This window comes from Girardinichthys multiradiatus, chromosome 7 (assembly GCF_021462225.1).
Source record: "Girardinichthys multiradiatus isolate DD_20200921_A chromosome 7, DD_fGirMul_XY1, whole genome shotgun sequence".
Taxonomy (NCBI): domain Eukaryota; kingdom Metazoa; phylum Chordata; class Actinopteri; order Cyprinodontiformes; family Goodeidae; genus Girardinichthys; species Girardinichthys multiradiatus.
Genome location: NC_061800.1, coordinates 26,034,765 through 26,058,754, shown reverse-complemented (window position 1 = coordinate 26,058,754; position 23,990 = coordinate 26,034,765). Strand labels below are relative to the sequence as shown.

Sequence of the window (23,990 nt, the reverse complement as noted above, 5' to 3'; positions counted from 1 at the left end):
AGAGAACATTGAGAGACTCAAGACCCAACACTCTGGATGAGCTAAAGGCCGCTATCGAAGCATCCTGGGCCTCCATAAGACCTCAGCAGTGCCACAGGCTGATTGCCTCCATGCCACGCCGCATTGAAGCAGTCATTTCTGCCAAGGGATTCCCGACCAAGTATTGAGTGCATAACTGTACATGATTATTTGAAGGTTGACATTTTTTGTATTAAAAACACTTTTCTTTTATTGGTCGGATGAAATATGCTAATTTTGTGAGATAGGTATTTTGGGTTTTCATGAGCTGTATGCCAAAATCATCCGTATTAAGACAATAAAAGACCTGAAATATTTCAGTTAGTGTGCAATGAATCTAAAATATATGAATGTTAAATTTTCATCATTACATTATGGAAAATAATGAACATTATCACAATATGCTAATATTTTGAGAAGGACCTGTATATGCCAAATATCCTTAGTTATGATGGATTTAACAAATAGCAAAATAAAAAAATCCTATTCTTCAGTATTTGATGCACCGATCACCAATCCAACCCTATCAAGGGAAGATTCTCTGATATGGATCTCTGGTCAGCTGTGTTGTTACATCTGTTTAAGTTTTACTATATTGTTGGTGTACTTTAAAGTCCTTCTAACAAGGTGCCGAGGATGAGAGTTTTATCTGGCTGTATGGTGCGAAAAATAATATAGCGCTGACCCACCCCACTTGTTGCTTAGCTCTTTCAGCCAGCTGACAAACATATTTTCTCCCCTATAAGAAAGAGAAATTTGGCTGTTTGGACACATTGACATTTGCAAAAACTTGGACATTTACAGTGTGGAATCTAGTGCAGTGCCACTCAGAGTTCTTCTGAGGGTAACATGGTTTAAAAGACCTCATGATATTAAAACGTTACATTATTTTTTTATCGAAGTGAAGTCTTTGTCTATTCATAAGCTGTCAATGTGTGGCCTTGTGAAGTAAGTCTAAGCTTTTATCATGAGTCCTGTATATGCAGGTCTGTGTTTTAAAAGCTTGACACACTGTTATACCAACGTTTTATACTCTTATTCTAAAGTTAGAAAGGAAGTAGCTGTTGAGTTGACAGTCACATCTTCTGTTAGGTCGTTGCCTAACATAAGTACTGAACATGCTTCTCTTTCTTATAAACATTTTGTGTGGCCACATATTGGGTACTCAGTATAAAAAGTCCAGACAAGATGCAAACAATTCGTAAACACTTTGAGAATACCCTGATTGCCTAACCGTTAGCTGCTGACGATGCTAAAGGTAGCGGCTTACAGCCATTTTACAGTTGTATTAAAGCTGCAGTGGGTAACTTTAGTTAAAACGTATTCTTTATATTTTGGTTAAAATTGTCACTATGTCCTGACAGTAGAATATGGGACCAGTAATCTGTGAAAAAATTAAGTTTCTCCAGCGGATAAACAGCTATGGCACAATACCTGGTAGGGACAAAGCATCATTGATATGCTTTACATTGACTATGGCCTGCCCATACTTTAACTAGAAACTTAGTCCTCAAATTATTAGCACAGCACCATTAGGACAGACACCAGCAATCTTGAGCTTGAACAACGGTACGCACTGTGTGTGTGTGACACACACTGCTAAGACATGCCTCCTGGGTCTGATTGGTTGTTTCTGACTGGGGGAGCGGTGTATTTCTGCAGTATGACCCACTGGGAAGAGCCAGAGAAGCTTGATTTTTTTTCCACAGATTATCTGTCCATATTCTGCGGTCACGACATAGTGACAGTTTTAACAAATATGTAAAAAAAAACACATTTAACATTTTAACAGTCCAGACTTAAAAGCAGCTTTAAGTCTGGACTGTAATTTATCATTTTTACTTCAGCATCTATACATATATATATAAATGCATCAATTTTTAACAGTAGGAATAATTGAAGCTTTACTGTTAAAAAAAATAAAATTGTATCATCTTCTACATTGTAGTTCTAGATTTTCCTGCAAGTACATTGAAACCGTGTTATCCTTACTCAGTGTTATCATACTGTAAGAATCTCATACCACCCCAGGCCCACTTCCTACACTAATATGTGGGATTATTTCTACTGAAAAGATATGTATAAAGCTATGTGAGTTCCTTTTACAAACATTTGTGGCTGCTCAGAAAAACAAACAGAACAGTTATGTTTGGCAAATTACAGGGTCACAACCACAAAACTGGTGGAGTCACAACCGTTTACTGTCCTAATTTTAACTTGCAAAAAGTTTTTAACCACTTCCACTCCATTAGACCTAGTAGTTCCCATGGTAAAAATAGTTAAATAGATAGCCTGCAATGTCCTCATGCATCAACCTGCGTCGAACCCTCACACCGAACACTTTGGGCCACTTTAAACTCACCAGGATTCCTGTAAATCCAACCTAAGTGAAGCCAGTCTTGCTATCAAGGCAGAGCTCTAATGTTTTTCCCGCTGAGCATAAGGAGGATGAGATCCTCACTCATACCACCCTACTCTTCCTATTAAGATCAAAATCTCCTCACAGGCCCTCGGGTGTCAACAAAGGGAGATGCAGTAAATGATATGCAAATTGAAAAAAAAAAAGAGCTCCACAAATCAACTCGCCAGCCCTGCATTTCCGACATATCTTGAAAGATTTTTTTTTCTGTATTTAGGGTGAAATTCAAAGAGAGGTCTAGCTCAGCCTCTGTGAAGCCCCGTTTGGTGATTCTCTGCTCTCAGACAGCACAAAGCCCCTCCAACTAAAGGCAACTCACAGAGGGAAAACTCATCGAAAGAGTTCTGGGTTTTGCGCGGATTTGTCTTTGGATCAGTGTTAGACAGGAGACACGAGTCCCGGAAATAGGTAGATATTTCAATTTCAACACTGCTTAGGCTGGAGTTTTGCTGGGTGCAGTATGAAGGGCTTCTCATTGAAAAAGCAGATCTTGAAAATGGGTTGGTTAAAGAAATAAACAACAGGCATAACTTTTAACCTCAGATGTTTGGGGTTATTTCTAAAATGTTCATATTCATAGATCTATCAAAAAAGTAATGAGGAAATAAACGGATAACGAAAACATTAATTGTTAATTTCAGCCATATGGGACTTTATTTCAAGTGTTTTATTAATACAACATATTTTGAGGTGTACACCCCTTTAAGAGCAGCACAATATGTTGTTTTCCTTTTGTTATGTCTGTCATGATAAACGGGTTTTATAAAGGAACATCTGTAAAGCTTCACAGCAATCTGTACCCCAAGTAATATTTTTAACTTATGGCAGAATTTTATCTATTAATAAAAAAAATATCAATTGATTTTTGTTGTTGTGAAAGCAAATAAAGGCTAAGAACAACTGATTATTGTCAATCCATTTATACAGTAAAAACGAAAGGTTTCACAATAATGTAGAGATGCACTAAGAAATCAGCTGGTGACCAAAACCAGCCAACGTTTACTTTGACTAGTCCAGACCATTGACTGCCTGGTCAAAAACTCAAATTAACATTTATTTTTTGATAAGTGAACACACCATGACTGAGCACTAATAGGTTACGAAACAATTATCTTCTTTGTGGAAGCAGTTACTGTGGGATGAAGATTTAAATCAATCAACTTTTCCTGGAGTTATTCGAGGCTAATGTGAAAGCATGAATCATTGGTACACTTTTAACAAGCAGCAGGTGTTGCCTTGGATCCATCTCCAAGCACTCATAGGTGGTCCGGTCCTCGGGCAGCTGCAGTCAGAGCAGGAGATATTCACCCCTTCTGGTCCAGACTGCAAATCAGTCATGCATGTGCAAAGTGACTGCTGAGTTGTTGCTGTAAGTTCCTAAGTTGACCATAAGGTGAAAAACCAGATCAGACTTAAGAATGCTAAGATAAAAAATAAAAAAAAAATAAACTGAGTGCTTATTCACACTTATTATTTTATATTATATTTTTATATAATTTTTACATCAGATTTAGATGTAAAAATCTTTTAATTCTACAATAACTGAGAGGAAGGAAATGAGGCAGGTCTGAAGATCTGCGGATCAACCTGCAGATCTGAGACAAATCAAAACACAGTGTACAAGGGGTCTCCTTATTTGGAAAAAATAATCTCTGTTTCTCATATCAAAATGTACTTATTTCTTTCTAAATAATTAAAGGAAAACCTTTATTGGGATTAAAGCAGTCAAACCCCTCTTATAATTGCTGACAAATGATAGCATGTTTCCACCGGCATTTATAACAATTCATCTTTTGCAACTAAGTGCTTGAGATTGAAGGATCCCCATGCCATCGCCCTAATCTTGAGCTTCCTCCACAGAATGTCTGTCAGATAAAAGTTGGGAGTCTCCCTTGACCATATTACCTCCAAAAAGAGAAAAGATCTTGGTAAAATTATAACTTTAATCTAAATCTACCAGGTGTATGAGTGATTTTCGGCTGATCCACCTTGTTCATGGAACACCTTTTTGTGCACCTTTTTGGAGTTAGGGTAAGGCTCTACATTCTCTAAAGACAAACACATGCGGAGGGATGTTTTTGTAATGACGTCCATGCTAACTGTGCTAATCCGCAACATAAGATGCTAAAAACAGGTTAAAATGTCAATCCAATGCCATTTTGTCTTTGATTTAAAATGTTTTATAGCATCTGCTCCTAATAGAACAAATTAACAACCAACAGTGGGAAGGCAAGAAGAAAATTGTCCTGTGTGATAGTTTTGAAGAGCAGCTAAAATCGGTATTGACATGTCAAAGCTTCACATATTCATCAGATCAGTGCACCTTTAAAATACTCCCATAAAAGGTGAGTAAACTACTCTTACAAACTCTGAACTCTTTGGATTAACAGACAAGGGCACACTGCACAGATTGCTCATCCTGCACCACTTCTACTTGTTCTTCCTACCTAAGCACTTCCAACTCAGAGGAGTTTTCCTTTGGAGTGTCTGTCTGTCTCTGTGTCTGACATGTCTTTCTTACCAGCTGACACGGATGCAGAGCTTCAGCGCTGACTGACGAGGGGCCCGTTGGAAAGGGTGGGAGGAGGTTCAGTCGCATGCTCTTCCTCGGGGATCGACTCCACGGTCGACAGTAATTTGTAGTACTCGTCCTCTCCGTCCAACACTTTGATTTGACTGTGATGTGAGAGAAGACAAGAGCAGAAAACTTGGATAGAGAGCAGTTGATGAAGTTTTTCATGGTCTGAAGAAAAAGATCATATTTGCTGAAGCAGCAGGGATGTACTCAGGTGTTTACTTAAACATTGCGATTTATAGTACAAAGTCAGGCCTTTAATGATTAAAATTAACATTCTGACAAAAGCTTAATGTGCAGCCCCCCCTATAAAGACGCAGAGCATCCTCTCATAAAAAGCCTGTTATTTTCAGCTCTCCATTTACATTATGAGAAAACAACTCCATTTCTGGATTTTCCTATCCCACAAAGGGCCTGCTCTGTTTAGAGTCGCTGTAAGTAGGAAAGCAGTTATTTACCCAAGTTTTCTCGGCTTCCTCTTGCTCCCCTGGTGATCCAGAGATCTCTGAGGAAAGGGCCAAGAGCACACAGTCAAAAGATGAGCAGAGAGTCATTAATTTTTAATTCAAAGTGATTTTGTGTTGAATGTGAGCAGATGCTGATAATATCAGAAGTCACAGCATAATTTTTTTTCTGATCAAAGGGCTCAAGTGAGTCTGATGAAGCATGCATCTTGCTTGGCTTTGATAAACCACATCAATTATTCACCGTGAAGGCAGACATCCTGACATGAAAGCAACAGATAAAGAGCATAAGCACATGTTCAAGACAAGAGGCAGAGGAGCGTGGGGGTGGGGCTCCAGGGTCTGGCACAGGTAGGTTTAATTGTATTATCATGTGGAACCAAACTCAGACAAAGGCCTTTATTGGCACTTTGAACTCACATTTAGTTGGTTGTAGTAAAGGCTGTCTTCGGGGCTGTTGAGAAGCTTGGGCTGCTGACCACGGCGATGAGAAGTCCTCTGCTGCGGCGCCTTCACTGAACCTGAAACTGAGGAAAAAATGAGGGCACTGATCCAAGCAGGCTGAACAACAACAACAACAACAACAAAAACAAGCACCGACACGATACCAACGATGATGACAGCAGCAGTAAGCAGAATCTGCCCTCAACTCTTTTAATCTGGGTGACTGAAGAAGCAACTGATATGCTTTAAGATTCACTTAAATGCAATCACATTTCATTGATGAGATGACTCAATAACAGCTTAAGTTTACAAAGATCCACGCATATAAATCACTCAGAATTGTATCTCTCCAAACAGGTGCACAGCTGGATGTGTTGGTATTTTTTACGCTGCTGCAGAGGAAGCATTCAGAGGTAAAACTGCCCCACAGACTAATCAGATGAACCAATAACAGACTCAGAGCAGAGTTTAAGTTAATAATTATTGATTATGTGCCAATTACAAAGCAGACGTGAATAATGTTACAAATGTTGCAACCACCCTGACAGAGACTAACTCTGAGGTTCAGTGATTTAGAAAAGTATTCATAAGTTGTTTTATTTTTACATTTGGTCTCATTACAACCACAAACTTCAATCTGTTTTATTAGGATTTTATCTGATTAACACAAAGGAGTACACACATACGGAAAATATTATGTGGTTATAATTAGTTTGTTATTTTTGACAAATACAAATCTGAACTAAGTAGCTTTTGTACTCACCTTTGTTTACTCTAACACCCTAAATAAAATCACAATTACAACCAGTTACATTCAGAAGTAACAAAACTAGTATATAGAGTTCACCAGAGCTCTGTTCAATCAATCATCACATCAAAATGGAAAGAGCATGGAACAACTGCAAACCTACTAGAACATGGCAGTCCACATAAACTGACAGCAACTCTGGAGGAGCTGCAGAGATCCATGGCTGAGGTGAGAGACTCAATCGACAAGACATCTACAGGCCTTGTGTTTTACAAATCTGGGATTTTTGGAGAAGTGGCAAATAGATTGCCTTTGTTCAACGAAAGCCAAGTCTAGTTTACTATTTGCTACAAGCCATGTAGGGGGCAAGGGTCAAAGTGAAGGAAGATGCACAGATCAGATGATGCTGAACGTGAATGTTCAGGCCTACAGTTCAACTACAGATTAGTCACACCCTCTGCAGATTTAAATTTAAAATTATTTTCATTCAACCAAGAGGTTTGTTTCTGGTAGGCAATGAGACAGGCATCTCTCAAAAGATAATAAATCAATAAAAAAAACTAGTATCGGTTTAAAAAAAATTAATTTTGAATAAAAAAAAGGCATGTAAATTGTATATATGCCATTTTTAATAATTTGTGAAAAAATATTTAATGCATTAAACCAACCAAACACTTTATATTGACACCCAGCTTTTTACATGTTCCCTCTGGTATTTGGAGGAGTTATCTTTGGTGCTGAGCTCCAAGTCTTTGAGACTGGAAGGTCTTCATCACCCTAATGTTTAGCTCTTTCCACAGACTCTATCAGATTCAATTTGGGACTCTTGCTTGGTCACTGTAAAACCTCTTATCCATTCAGAAGGAACATGTTGGAATGATATATTTGAGTTAGACTGAACATGCAGAACAATGTGTGACAGAAAACTAAGTCTGCACCACAAAAACATAGCGGTGGCAGCATCATACTGCGGGATGTTTGTCTTCAGCAGGGATAGGGAAGCTAAATACTGGGTATTCCTGAAAGATGCGGCAAAAGACTTGAGACTGTGGTGAGTGTTTCTCTTCAAGAAGGACAACAACCCAATATCAACGGGGTCCAACTCCAGTCTTCAAGGGGCGGCATCCGGTATGTTCCTGATATGTCTTTGCTCCAACAGTAATCATTTGTATGGCCGAGTTACCTCTTCATCTTGTCGCCTAGCCCTGCTGAGCCCTGCCAAGGAACCATTCATTTAATTCAGACGTTGTTGACTCATGGTAACATTTAAAACATGCATGACCCCGGACTGAGGACAGTCAGTCCTGAACATGAGGATTAAATTTGGACACTGCTGGTTTAGATTAAATTTTTTTTTATGTGTCCATACCCAAATCTCAACAGTGAATCTGTGACATGACTGGAAAATTGTTGTTCAAAGACGCTCTCCATCCAATTCAACTTACCTTGAGCAAAAATTTCAATCTCAGGATATTCAAAGCAGGACTTGCATCTGCAAGTAAGTGCCCTATAAAGTATTGAATAAAGGGGGCCGAATACAAGTGCTCACAATCTTCTTCAGGTTTTTATGTGATTATTTAAAACTTTACAGATATTAACTACTTTGTGTTGTTCCATCACCTAAAATCCTAACGAAAAAGATTTGTGGTAAAAAGTTTATTTCTCCGTTTTATTTGGGCATACTGCTAATGCTAAATGCAATGTAGGAAATTCAGTGGTTGGAGTATACATTCAGAATAATCCAGGTTTCTAATGGCTTTCTTCAGTAGATAAGACCAGTCAACATGTTTATTTAATAAGAAGAAATCTCTTTTTAAAACACTCACACATCACAATGATGTCTTTCATAATTGCAGCACAAGTCATTGGATTTAATGAGCTTTGCTGAGAGTTGTCAGGTTTTAAATTTTTGGTCTCCAGAAGCTGAAGAACCGTTTCTAGATTACATGTACAAATAAAGAGCCGAAAGTCATACACAATATTAGTTTTCTGAAATGAATTATTTGCCAAGATAGACAAAGTCACAATCAGAGATATGTCATAGGATGTTTACAACTTAATTTTAATGAACTGCAATGAAATGAAAATAACATTTCATGGCAGTAATAACAGAAATAAAGATATTTAAAGCTCTCGTTCATTTTCTCCAGTACTGTTTAAACAACATTATAAAAAGAGCTTTAGGTGACATTGTAGGGGACAAACGGACCAATAAAATATGTTCAGCTGAATTCAAAGTACACTATATTGCCTGCTGTTTCAGCTTATTGTCAATAATAAAGAGAACATGAGCTATTCTAGATGTGTGTAAACTCTTAAAACAGTTCTGACTGAATTTGTCATTAAAAGGTGAACGTATGATTCAAAATATAAGAAAATAATACTAGTGTTCATTGACATTTTATTTAACAAAATGCCATTTTAAAAATTTAGACTCAAACCACTGAAGTAACATCACTGTAGATAAAAGTTATGAATCTAACAGGCGTCTATAACTTGGCTAAAACAGTTACATTTGGCCACTTAGCTTTCTGATTGTCATGTTAAACTAACCTGTTGCTGACTTTAGCCAAAACTCTCTGAATACAAGTGTGAGTGCAGTCAAGATGGACTGAGAATAGTTTCACCTAAACCTCCTTTGAAAATGATTATATACAATTTTATCTGGATTAATTTAGCAGGCAAAATGCTTAGGTTTAAATAGATTTTCAGTAGAGTTCAGGTGACAGAATTTATTAGTAAATAGTCCTGATGTTTGTTGCTCAGCCAGCTGACTGGCTTGACATGACTTGGTTTACTAGCAACAGAGCTGGAAATGGAGTTCTGTGCCACAATAACAGATTTTAATGGAAGGTGGAAACAATCATAGTTAAACTAGTCCAGTTGTAACTTTCGATTACAGTGATTTCTCATATTCTTTTTCTGAAGTGTACTTATGTCTAAGTGATAATGACTCATAGCACTGAAAAACAAAAGGATTTTCCCTCCTTTTTTTAAGACGAGGTAGAGAAGGTAAAGGACCCACTTCAGATTGATAAGTAGCTTTCTATTTAATTGATTGATAAACAAATAAGACTGATCAATGGTATGCAAAACTATAATAATATATTGTAGTTTTAATATCCATTACATTGGCCTGTATTGAATTGGAGACCTGCCCAGGATTCACCCAGCCCATAAACATGTTGGAGATAAATACCAGCACCCTCTGCAACCCTGTTCTTGTTAAAGCAGGTACTTAAAATGGATGGATGGATGGATGGATGGAAGGATGATTTAAAAGATGGCTTGCCACCCTATGCCTAACCTAGATTTTAAAAATTTACACATTACAAAACCCGAGACACGAGACAGCATCTATATTTAATGCCCAATAACGTTTAATCTCCAGTTGGTTTCAGTTAAGACACCACATTTCTTCATCGTCTCTTTCTAGCTCTGTATGTCTACCTTGACTAAAGCAGCATTTGCTCTTTCCATCTTAACACTACTTTGTGCTCACTTTGAACACACCTCATCACATCTCAATCCTGCATATCAAAGAGCAGGGTATCCCTCCACCCCTTCAATCTTCCGTCGGCTTTCTTGATGTTATTCAAACCAGCACGAGTTTACTAAAGTCACACTTAGTAAAAGTTCCTGTCAGTTTGGAGATATTGGCTAACTTCTACCGTGAATCTTATCTATCCATGCCTGGGAGGTGTTAACTGCCCACTGTGTGAATCCTTGTTACCCATGAGTATTTGAGGATACTTAGAGAATTTTCATAAACGCAGGGGGGAAAAATGCTTTGGGGGTGAAAAGGGGTTTGTCCCTCCTAAAAATACATTTAGCTGCATCAATAGCACCTTCAGTGCCTTGAGAAAGTAGTCATACACCCTAACTTTTTCACATCATGTCCTGTTACAACCAGAAACTTCTTTAATGTTTTCTAACAAAACCTCCAAGGCCTTTACAGAATAGCTATCTTTCTACTGATTAAATTACACACAGGTGGACTATTTACTAAACAAGTGACTTCGGTTGGCAGTTTGTTGCACTGGATTTTATTTAGGGGTATCAGAGTAAAACAGGCTGCAAAAACAATGTATTCTTTTCTTTCCACTTTATAATTATGCACCACTTTGTGTTGGTCTATCTCACAAAAGAAGATAAGAAAGAACATGAATGTTTGTGATTATAGCAGGCCAAAAATGTGAAAAAGTTTGAGGGGTATGAATACTTTTGCAAGGCACTGTATTTTTAGATCTAATTAAAAAATAAATAAATGTTGGCCTTTTGATGACACAGCGAGAGAAGATATGACCAAAAATAAATTTAAATGTCGTCGTCTCATTGTCTTCCACTTCATCCAGGACCGGGTCGCGGGGGCAGCAGACTAAGTAAAGACCAGCTCCTCCCTCGAGCCCTTAGACACGCAGCCTGTTTCTAGAAACACATTTGTATAAAATTGGGTCGTTCTCAGGTGCTCATTGAATTCCAATCACCAATGTGAAAGCAATTGGCAGCAACAGCGAATCTGCAGTTTTTGGCATTGACAGGTATAATGTTCAGCTGCATAGTGGCAGGTCTAAAGATTCCTAAACTTGGCTGACCTGGATTTAGTGGAAGTCTGAGCTTCTTGAGTCTCACCATGCCACAAAGGTGACCCTACTCACATGCAATGATGAAAAGAGTAAATGTTTTACAGGCTAATAAATACAGGCAATGTCATTAAGTTCATATATTAGAGTTGTTGCACGATATGAGTCATGGACGTGGTACAACAAACCTGCCGCCACCTTCTCACGCTGCATTGATATAATAAAACAGAAGCTTCTCTGCATGTAATGCATTGACCGTCTAAGCACGGAGATTGCTTTATTTCTCAAGCTATCATGGCAGACTGGATATCACGGTGATTATAGTTTTGAAAAGAAAATAATACACCGTGTCAGATCAAATATCTACAAAACAGATATTCTTCGTCATTTTAAGTCTTGTAATAAAATTGTATTTTAGCCTTAGGGAATTCTTGCAGAGCATGCTGGACATTATCTTATAATGTATTTTATCCTGATCAACAGGAGAAGATGGTGCTGGATTTCCGCAGCTATAGATCCACCGCACAGACACCGACAAACATCCAGGGAACTGACATTGAGATAGTGGACTTACAAGTACCTGGGTGTTCACCTGAACAATAAACTAGACTGGAGTCACAACACTAATGCTCTATACAGGAAGGGTCAGAGCAGACTCTTCTTGCTGAGGAGACTGAGGTCTTTCGGAGTGCAGGGGGCACTTCCTGAAGACCTTTTTTGACTCTATGGTGGGATCAGCTATCTTCTATGGTGTAGTATGATGGAACAGCAGTTTATTTACAGCTGGAAAGAAGTAGTTAGATAAGCTCATTAGAAAAGACAGCTCTGTCCTAGGATGCCCCCCTGACATAGGACTTTGGCAAAAATAACATCACTGTTGGACATGTTTCTTACTCCATACATGAAGCTGTTGCAGAACTAGAGAGCTCCTTCAGTAACAGACTGCTGCATCCTCGGTGCATAAATGAGTATTATCTCAGATCCTTCCTCCCAGTAGCTTTTAGACTTTATAACAAGAACTGTTTCTAAGAATGTTTACATTTCTGCTGTTATTTGCACAGTTTTTCCATTTATCTTAATCTGAGTATGCATTTTTAATAACTGTACAGTATTTTTTCCTTATGCTGTAAATTTGCCCCTACAGTACAGTCTCTTATTATTAGGTTCTGTGTTTACCTTCATGTTTATTGTCAGTGGTATGGTTCTTGACATTGGACCCAAGTGCAAACAGGCAGGAGCAGAACGGAGAGTTGAAGAAGAGATTTAACAAAAAACAAAAAGGCCAAAAAAAACTGAGGAGTGGCAAAACAGCACGGCAGGAAACAGGCATGGACTGGGGCTTAAGCAAAACAGCAATGGGCTTGGCATGGCAGTCAGTATTCTCCAGCAATGGGTAGACAGTACAGTAGAGTATATATGGAGCATGGACCCGGTGAAAACAGTGAGACTGAGTGGCATTAAACATGTGGACAGAGCTGTATTGGCACAGGGACACCATTAGAAGTGATTTTGAGGTTCCATATGAACGTGCAATTTCTTGACCAACTGAACTGTTGGGGAAAGGTTGTGAGATTTGTCTTCATATTATGTATTTGAAGCTCGTCTACAGGACCATCAAATCTGTAAACACTTTTTTCCCAGATCTTTTATTTAGTTTTATACTTTTTTATCTTGTTTTACGTGGTTTTGTTGGATCAAGAGTCAGTATTTGTTGGTATAATATCTCTTTTACTTCCTTTGTCAGTTTTAATGTTGAACCATCATGTGCCTCGAACCACAGATGAAAATTAGCCTTTTGGCTAAATCTGGAATATTTACAGGGTCTTTAATGTATATTGCCCCTCTTTAAATAACTATTTATATCAGGTTCTGAAAGATATACTAGCATGGTGAGAACTGAATGTAACTGGTTCTGTGTTTTTATCATAAACTAGACAAGCATATTTAAAATGTGGGTTTTCTCCAGGTCCTCTGGAGGAGTTTGCAGATATACGTGTAGATATCTAACGTAATTCAAACCACAGCCGAAGAGAGAAAGAAAAAAAACAATTAGATGATTTAATAAAAGGATGCTCTGGTCCTGGATCTCCTTCTGCCGATCAGGTCTTATGTACAACCTCACAATTTATCCTTTCTGACCTGCAGCGATTAGAACACGCTGCAGATCAGAGGATGGGTCAGGCCTCCCATCTCCTTGCCTCTGTTTGGGAAATCACTGCCATTTGATCCAGGGCAGCCCCAGAGGAATGCTGCTCCTGCAGATATATTACAGCCCGGGAGGCTGCCAACAAGGCCTCTGGCATAAGAGTCCTGCTCGGACATTGGCAAGCAGAGCGAGGAAGGTGTCAGATGGTGGCTCACATCAGGGTTAGCTAAATGATGGTGGGTAATATCTGTTGGTTTGGGAGGGAAGGAATAATAGTCAGCTGGGAATACAGAGCCAGCGTATTTCATGCAATATTGATTTCTTCCTATCAAAAGAAAGCCAAGCAGAGTTTGCTCCTCACGCTGACAGAGTTACATATTATACATGTTTGCTTCTTTAGATAAAAAAAAAGGACTGAGATCATTTTTGTGATAGGTGCTGCTTTCATTTTCAAAGAGCAGCAGATGAGCCGTGATACATCTCTAAATACCACTTTGAAATCTCTTGAAAAACCAGAATGTTTCTCAGAAACAACATAAAAGAGACGCTGAAAGGGATTTTTAGTGGAATAAATTAGAGATATATCGATTTACTTCAAATATCACGTGCTGCAATCACCTGACTATTCCCAGACGAACCATTTGGGCTTTGTTTATTCAGATGGAGAGAGCAGAGGCACCAAAAGGCATGGTTTATAAGGAAAAATCATCAGCAAAGGCCTTTGATGTCTAAATGAAGCATGTGCAACCCAGACCCCTCTCTTTACCTCAGCCTTTTCTCTCTCTCTCTCTCTCTCTCTCACACACACACACACACACACACACACACACACACACACACACACACACACACAGACACACACACACACACACACACACACACACATATTGAAACGTGTGCACAAAAACAGACACAAATGCAGACTTTAATCTACACAGATATCAGAACCTGAAGAGGATTTCCAGAACTTATCAAGGAAGGATTTTGTCGTTTTGGACATCGCTCCTAAAGCACCAACTCATGTGCTTTCAATTAGAGGACAAACTGATCAAATGTAGCAAATATTGCCAAAAGAGGGCACTTCCTGCATCTGTTTTCACTAACGCCAGCAGAGGATGTTGTTACTTACAAGCTATTTTTCACACTGAAATCAATCATCTGGCTTGACAGGGATTTTTTTTTCAGAACTTTGACTTCAGGAGAAATGTTCTGTGTGGAGGAGAAATCTCAGAACCTTGCTGAAATGGGTCATTTGTCAGAATATTTAATACAAGCGGTTTCATACAAGCAGAATCCATAAAATAAAATAATTTAGCAGTGTGGAGACATGAACAAGAAAAACAAGCCAACAATAGTTATTGAATGAAAGTCATTTGGAGCGGTGTCTGGATTGGATTTAATGAACATCCAGTTATTAAATTAACTTTGCATCAACAAAAATAAAAGAACCTAATTTGTTTTTAGCTTGGAAAAAAAACTTAAAAGTATAGTGTATTGTAAACAGTTACCCCTTAAAGTTTTTTATATTTCGTTACTTGGCAACCACAAACAGCGTATCTTATTAGTATTTTACATGATAGACCAACACAAAGCAGCAGGATAAAAGGTTTGCAAATTCTTTTAAAAATACAAATTCAAAAAGTCTGCTGTGTATGGCATTTAGCCCGTTATGATTTGACATCAGATGCACCCAATTGAACCATTCTATTGTACCTCTGCCTGTATGTTTATTGTTTTTGTCCTACTGGATTCTGTCCCAGTCTCAAGTATTTAGTAGTTTCTAACGTCTTTTCATTCAGGAGTTTCCTGTATTTAGCTCCATCCATCTTCCCATCAACTCTGACTAGCCTTGCATTTCACCCTGGTGGTGTGTGCAGTCTTAGTTTTCTACCACAAATTTGTGGAGTGCAAGACTAATAGTTTTCTGTGAACAGATTCTCCTACCGGAGCTATGGATCTCTGCAACTCCCACAGAGATACCATGGGATATTTGGCTCTGTCCATTTAGAAGGACCCCCATGTCTGTGTAGGTTTGTGAATGTGCCATACTCTGAACTATAAAAGCACTGAGAGAGCAGACCTCCACCAAGGCCAAGGCATGTCAGCTGCTGACAAAGTCACAAACCATGTGGGAATTCCAAATTGTCATGCCATGGCCAGGAACTGATAAACGAATCCTTCAAAACAATCTTGGATCCAGATGGTGCTCCGTATCATCACCAAAATCGAAATATCTGTTTATTGTACTACTAGGCACCTTATCTAAATATCTTATCAAAATCTGTTAATAACTTCTTGAGATATTCTGCAAACAGACGGACGGACAAACAAATAACTTCCTTGGTGGAGGTAATGATGCACTGAGCAGTGCTCTGTGAGATGTTTAAAACTTAGGATACTGTTTTGTAAACTAACCCTGCTTTAAACTTCTCCACAAGCTTCCACCACTTCCAAAAGGAGCATGACCTAACTGCCTGGTGGCACTGCTTGTTCAATCATGGTGTAGGCATCTGAGGCCTTCACAGAACAATGATTTTACTTGGTTGCATGGGATTTTATTTTGGCTATCAGAGAAAGGGGGAGATAAGACAAATGCCCACCACACTACACTTTTCAGATATGAATGGGTAAAAACAAATGTATACTTTTCCTTCATGTAAACATTGATGCACTGCTCTGTTGGTCCATCACATAAACTCCCAATAAGATACATTAATGTTTGTAGTTGTAACTTCACAAAATACGAGAAAGTTCAAGGTGTTTGAATAGGTTTAAAAGGCACTATTCACTCTGTCATAAGAAAATTAAAGAAAATTTTGAGCATCATATTTGCACCTTGCTTTTACATCTGGGAAGATTATTCTGCTGGAATTGTGATGATGAGTAGTTTGGAAGTACATCCTGTTAACTACTCCCACTGACATTAAGAGGATTACGTAGGTAGCGTCAGACAGAGGCAACTCCTTCCGTTAAGTTGAGTCTTTCCTATCCCGTCCAAATCTCTGCCGCCGCTCCACCAGCCTGTAATTTGCCTAAAACTCAAGGCATCCGGCAGAGACGCGGCGATACGTGGAGACAGTTAGATAAATCAAAAGGCTGAGAGACAGCAAGAGGGTGGGAGAGTATTTGTCTAGAGAACATGGAGAGGGTGGATCATTTGTCTGACAGATGCGTGTTGATACAGTGATGCTGCTGCTGCTGATTTGAAGGTGGTGGAAGTCTGTGGAGAAGCACCTGGTGGCTGCAAACCCTGTGGGACGACATGTGGGAAGTTCAAGGAGAAAAGGAAAACAAGATGTAGCAGTGAGTGTGACCTCAGTGTGGGTAAATGATGCAGCTATGAAGCTCAGAAAGAGCTCAGGACGACAAACAAAATCAATTTTTATTGACTTGAACCGTGTTATGCACAGAGGGGGATATAAGAATAACCCTAAAAGTCGAACATCCGACATCTTCCTCTTCGTCTTTGTTGAACAACCAGGTTAACCACCTTCTAAGGCGCAGAAGTAATTGGGCTCTGTGTTGTGGCTCCAATTTATCTGTCTCTCTTGACACAAATGTTTACCACAACTATAATCTGCAGAAAGCCTGTTAAACATAAGTAGCTTGGCTTTCATAAATCATAAAGTCAGCTCTGACTGATCCATGGCACCATCCTGTTTACCACGCTGAGCAGCATAAGCAGCACTCTGATCATATCTGCCACTTGCTAGCAGAAAGCTTTCTTTCTCCGCACGCCTCTGTGACTCATTTTCCAAACGTGCTGTGTTAATATTCAGGCGGCTGACAGGTGACGGAGGAAGGCGTCGTCTCATATGTGCAGCTTACATGACAACATGCTGTATGTGTGGCTTTTTTTACTGGCAAAACATGGTAAACCAAAGGTTAGGAGTGCAAAGTCCCTTAATGCTGCTTTTCTACCATAAAATACAGCAGTGTGAATATTTATCTAAAACGTGAGACTGCCTGATTAACTTAGTGTCAGGTTTAAAGAAAACAAATCTGTCCCTACTTAGAGCACGTGAAAAAGACCCAGCGTCCGTCAGGGTCACGCCCCCCACCTGTGTTTTACCATCATGGAAGCATTGTGCAGAGTGTGTGTGAGTGCATGGGGTTTCTGGAGGGTGGAGTAATTCGATTTCCACGGCTAATTTTCAGTTTTTCTCCACTGGTGTCTCGAAACAGTGCGGGTCGAGCTGCAGCCCGATGCGATCACCAGAGGCGACAGCAGGATGAGACGCAGGAAGGAGCCTGCTCTCCAAACATCTGGCAGGGGCAAGGCTTCCACGACTCGCTCAAAGGCCCTTCAGATCTGTTGGGATCAAAGCGTGCCCTGGGTGCCGGAGCCACCGTGGCCTCCCTCAACATATTCAAATGGGGTTTCCTGAAGACGCCACAAGCAGACCTCAGAATGTAAGCGAGGCGGGAAAAGGGGCAACAATGAATGCCTCAAAATCTGTGCACCCTTCACGCAAAATAGAGTTAGTGAAGGAGTCTGGGAATTTAAATATATCTGAACTGGCAAAAATGTTTTGCATGGCTTTAATTCTTATTACTTGGTAACAAAAAGAACGATAATAAGTATAATTAGTATGCTGCAAGACGTTTTGAGAATGACAGTGAGACAGAAATATCCATTAGGCCTAAACTAAAACCTCAAACCCACAAGATAAATCAGAAGGGTAACAAGATTAGCACAAAACGTCAGTCTTTACCACTAGGCCTTTGTAACATGAGGCCTAAAACAGTTTAACCTTCAAAGTCATTTATTAAAAGAAGCAATAATTTAGCTTTAATGTTTCTTGTTTAAAGATAATTTTTCCTGAAAAGTAAATTTACTTAAAAATTGGGATTTTGATTGCCGTGATTAGAGCATAATAGATGTATGAAGAAAAGTAATCAAGGCGCTCTTTGATTGTTTAGTCTTTTATAAATTTTCTTCCTGAGCTTTTATTTTATTTTTATTTTAGGTGAATAAACAATGAAAACATAACTAATGTATACACATAATAAGGCCACATCTGTAAAGAGAACCTTAAGCTCTTCATGTATTTTAGATGTGACCCAGATCTAAAGCACTTAATGACCCACAAAAGCTTAGGAACATTTATCGTATAAATATGCTTAACCAGACCTGTTTCTGGTATTTAGTTGAATTCTTGAAACACCAACCAAGACCTCACACTTGTTGACTCTCGATCCCAATTTTGGTTACAGACGCTTTTTGAGTTTCTGACAGACCGGTAATTTTCAGGTCACCAAAACAACACTTTATTGCTGAAGTTGCTACTGCAGAAGGAAGACTTAAAGATTTTTTTCTGTATGACAACATGAAGTCAGAGGAAGCACAAAAAGTGCAAGAAACTATTTAATAGGTAAATGTGTTGTCTGCAGAGACATAAAGGCTGTTCACAGTTTGGTGAAGTCATATTTAGCAGGTTTTCAGACACATCTAGTGACAAATTTAAAGAAAAAATGACTAATGACAAAGCAGGCAAATATTTCTGGTGTTATTGAAGAGTTTTAAAGACTCTGACGGGAAATCATGCATCATTATTACTCTTCTTAATGAGCAGTGGGTGCTGCTGGGAACCCCTACCCCCATCCTGAAGAAGTCACAGTCGGCCCAGTCCTCAAGCAGCATTAATTCCCAGCTGCAGTCAGAGCAGGTGCAAATCCTCTCTGTCCTGGCTGCAGTTTACTAACCCCAACCCACTAGCTGGGTTGTTGTTATTGGCTCCTCGATGGATTATAAGGCTAAAAACCAAACTATACTTAAGAGAAAAAAAGCTAAAAAGCTTTAAAAAAGTAAGCTGGCCTGTGTCTCTCGTATTAGTCACTTTGCCACTGAAGGGATGGACTTGTGAACTGGCAGTTTATTTTATATTTATTTTACTTGTTTAAAGATGTTGTTTTTTGGCACTAGTGGCCTTTATTGAACACTAATCAGACTGGAACAAGGGTGAAGAGAGATGACATGCAGCAAACGGCCCGATATTAGGAACTGAACCCAGGACAACTGCTTCAAGGACTATAGCCTCGGCACATGGCACACCTGCTCTACCAACGGAGCCACTAAGCATTCGCATTAATTAGCACTTTTAACATACTCAAGGAGTTTTTACTCATTTTGTCTCCCGTCCAGCTTCTACTGCAGCTACATTCACATGGCAAACAGTGCAAATGAATGACATCATTTAGTGACTTCTAATGACTTTTAGGATTACCAATAGCCAATTTGATTTCTGAGAAGTTAACCACACTGGCTGCTTTTCATATTTTCCTTTTTTTTGTAACATAGAGTGATATACGACTAAACTCAGCGCAATCTTCAGTTCAATGTCACCATGTGATTGTTCAGAAGGAGGAATTGCTGTAAGGTTAATGACACAATGTAATTACCAACTAGCATTAAAACTGAGTTTGAGTCCACTGTATTATTACCACTACTAAATTGGAATGTATGTAATTGCACTTTAGGAGTGGGTTGTATTGGACTGATTTATGAAAGGTTTTTGGATGTGAATTGGATTTGGTTGTCATGTCAAGTGCTTTAAGGTGACATTTGTTGTCAATTCATGGTGTAAAACTGAATTAAACAAACTGAAATTGAATTGTTGGTCATTTTATCCCTTCTTCATTTTGTACTTTTGCAGTTTAGACAAAAAGGACCTATCTGCCGTATGGTGTCAATTTGTACTTGTCCTTGGGACCTGTTGGCGAAGGAGAGAGCTGACCAAGATATGGCTACAGCAGGTACCAGGAAGGCCATCACAGCAAAGTTGTCCTGTTTTTTTAATAATTTTGAGCTTTTCACCTCTATCTGTCATAGGATATGCTTCATTTACAAATGTTGGCAGCATTTTTAAAACCTCAGAGCTGAGGTAAGAGACTACACACTGACATGGCTATTTACAGTCACTAACGGCACTAATCATGCTAAATTCAAATATAAGATAAGAGTTCAAAATGTCATCTCTGTAATTGTTTTATATTTGTTGTCAATTATTACCATGCTAATTGCTAATTTTATTTTAATGTGACTGCTGTCTCACACTGTGTGATGTTACCTCTGCTCCTAACACAAATAAATCATATTAATATATAAGGAAATAATGGAAGGTTAGAAGGTTGTTTGATTGACATAAATTATATTTACTCCAGGTCCAAGCTTTGCAAACTAGAGATGGCAAATCAGCATCACACTATTGATTGGTGGATCTGTAATTCAATTATTGCTGGGAAATAGGTATGTGGCTTTTAAGTGTGAAATTCAACAACTTGCATCATCCTTCTATGTTTTCAAATAAGAAAGAAAAGAAGAAAACAAGAGCTGCCATTAAGCTGTCTCCTGTCAGAAGACACATTTCAGGAAAAAGCCATGCTTTCTCTTTATAATCACTCTGACTCCATAAATTCATCAAACACCGCCTCGCTGAGCAGCCATGAAGCAGGGAGCCGGGGTCACCTGTATGCAGCATTACCGAATTAGCCGCTATCTAACCCAGACCTGCTGCGGCGTGCTGACAGTAATCCTGGGCATGCTGGAGAGCCCTGTCTGTGTTACATTATCATGTCTAATCCCTGTAATCTCTCAACTGCACCGCTAAACGTTGTTCCACCTCGGCCCTCTTACTTCATACCCCTCTAACAACCCTAATGAAGGGCCGGGCTCCATTACTGAGGCTGCCCCTACAGTTGTGGGCTGGGTGACGGCTGTAATAGGAGGCCCCCTGTGCAGCAACCCATTCAGCCTTCCAGGCAGCAGGAATTAATGTAATTCATTGCCTGGGGCAAAAACCAAACCAAACATATGTTCAACAAATCAGGGTTTGTGTATTTTCTTGTCACCGTCACTGTGCAGGTCTATTAGAGTCGCTGATGAGATCCAAAGCGAAGAGCCCGCCACGTGGGAAAATGAAAGCTTTTGATGTGCTCGTGCCACTTTCAAAGCCCCCCACTTGCCACAAGAAACCGGTGATGAGCTGACCCAGGTTGTTAAAATGCCACAGAAATGATCACCAAAAGCAGCTCTCTTTTTTTTCCGCTGTCAACAAAGAATGGCAGTATGGAGGATTGGCTGGGATGAAAAGGTTGAAAGGGCCGTCGTATTAAAAATGCCACTTTATCCATTAAAGCGGGATTTCTACTGTCTCTTTGTGTAATTACCTGCACCCGCCAGCTCTGCGCCCAGGCTTACCTTGTTTACACACCGCGTCTTGCAGCCTAGCTGTCTCCCTGCAAGGCTTCGTTACACCGTCTTCTCCTCTGCCTTTGTCTCTCTTGATGTCTCTCACTTGTCTGTCTCGGCTGTCAGACCCAACCTTGAAAGAGGAGGCATAAACACACCCAAAAGAGCAATGTCAATGAAAGCACCACATGAATACATACAAGTTAAAGCAAGCCTTCTAATGTTTTTTTTTTTTTTTTTTTTCAAATTAGTCATGTAGATGTTGCATTCATTTATTTACAATTTACAATTTGGCACTCATAACTGAAGCCCATTAATGTGCTTTGCAATGTTAATCAAATGCTAATGCAATTGCATATCCCCCTTTTACTGGTCCTACCTCCTAGCAAACAAGCAGCACACTGACTTAATTGTGCAGGGGGAAAAACAGCACATACAGACTTCCTCTCATATTTAATTTTATCTTTGAATAAAAGAGCTATAGGAAAGTATTAATCTGCTTAACATTTCTAAGTACATCCTCCAAAGGATTTTGCTTTTTTTAATCTTACATATGCTCAGCAGAGTTACTGGCAAAAACTGTACATTTTCCTCATTTCATCCTTTCAACATCAAATGGTGAGCAGCAAAAATTGGATCAGACTTCAAAGCTTGCGATGTGCTCCAAGTCACGGAGTGGCTCTTCTATTTCACATATTGAATCCGAGCAGGATATCAAAGTGCTACCAAAGAACCTCAGGTCTTTACTAAAAAAGGGGCCTAACATCTGTAGAAAGAGGAGCGCAAAGACAAATCACCTCGGGGGAAGAGCGAGCATTTATTCTCAGCCGTGAATTTCCAGCCTTTTGATTCTCCCCGTTCCTGTACCACCCTGTCTTCTCCACTGAGACCGAGGTTGGAGCAAGAGAACTCTTTTGTCTCAAGGACTCAAAAAATTTCCCAAGGAATAATCTGGGTTAAAGCTGCTTTGTAGACGAGAAGCGTTTTTTTTTTTTTAAGAAGAACAAAATGTTCATTGATGTTCTGTGACTTACACTTCCTTCATGTAAGTCATCTGGATGAGCCTCTTCATTCTTTGGGCCGCAGCTGTGGAAGTAAATATTTCTGTGTTAAAAAGAAACGTAATAATAAATATAATGCAGAAGGGGTGGGCATTATGACTATATTAGATGGTGAATGAATAGGACATTTTGACAAACTGCCAGTCAGATCATAGGATTGTCTATCGGGCACCTTCTACATATTGCTGTTCTACCCTCTTGCTTAGATGAATGAGTTGAATTTAATGCAGTATTTATAAAGTGGTTACTGGTATTGATGATTACCCTAGTAAAAGTTACCATTCATATATTGTTGGTAAGAGGCGTAAGATTCTCATGGCTGCCACTCTTTGTAAAAACAGCGTAAGATATTTCAAATAGTTGAGGATTAAATTCAGGATAAATTTAAAGACAGTGTCACCAGGAGTTATTTTAAAAGATTAGCTTTTCTTGTTTTACAGATGTGCACAGAGGTGGAAGACCACAACATTTTAAATAAACTGTATTATCTCATTTAGTTGTTCTGCTCTTTAAAGAGAAACACTAGGAGTCTAACAAGTTGACATTAGCTGGGTAATATAGGGTGTTTGCATTAGTATGTCACCAAACGTTGGTTAGCCACTCTGGCAGACATGCAGAGCAGACTAATAGACACTGGTACTGGAACCACGTCACAGAGGTTGTTTTTAAGTTTCTGATCTGCTCTGAAATTGTGGCAATCAGAGACAAAGAGATGAGATGAAAAACTTTTGCATTGACTGGTCACTCCAATCCTCCCTATCTTCCTTTAATAACTGCTTCTAAGTTTTACCTTCTCCAATGTCCCTGCATACGTCTCCCTGGTTACGCTTGTTGTTTGTTCTCCAAGATGGCCGGTGGGTGCTTTTTGTAAAGTCCATGTAAAAATGCTATTAGCCAGGTTATCTGCCTTTGTAGCGAAACTGCAGTCTGCTGCTAAGCAGAAGTCCTTTTTCTCCCATGGCATAACTTTCAAAACAACCAACAAGAGAAATGTGCAGTGATCTTATGATGAGCCTACCCAGGCAAAGGATTGGCAGCTTGTTGTAACTCTGCTCCAAACAGCTGAGAAAACTCTGGTCACTCCAGAACATTAAAGCCCTAAACTAAAGGAAAGGTACACGGGAAAACCTTAGTGGTCTTAAAAATATAACTTTTTAAAAACTTGCTATAGGTTGATACTGGAAACCTAGCCAGGCCTAGTTTATATTACTGTTAAAAATAAATTACCATAAACCCACAAGCACATTTTCACTGAATACATAATATATAATGTTGCATTTTAGCTTAACAATTTGAAATTGTGTGAAAGGTGAAAAGACACCCAAATAAAGGCATCTATTG

General features: G+C 39.2%; 1 protein-coding gene across 1 annotated transcript in view; it reads right to left on the bottom strand.

Moving 5' to 3' along the window:
- Positions 1-23,990, bottom strand: part of myo3b (myosin IIIB) — a 110,578-nt gene that overhangs the window by 8,658 nt on the left and 77,930 nt on the right. Inside the window, exons 31-35 of the mRNA XM_047370294.1 lie at positions 22,623-22,674; positions 21,598-21,721; positions 5,897-5,997; positions 5,471-5,517; positions 4,959-5,113 (exon numbers count right to left, since the gene is read on the bottom strand). Of these exons, the coding sequence (XP_047226250.1) occupies positions 4,981-5,113; positions 5,471-5,517; positions 5,897-5,997; positions 21,598-21,721; positions 22,623-22,674 (457 nt within the window). The 3' untranslated portion in view covers positions 4,959-4,980. The remainder of the gene's footprint in view (positions 1-4,958; positions 5,114-5,470; positions 5,518-5,896; positions 5,998-21,597; positions 21,722-22,622; positions 22,675-23,990) is intronic.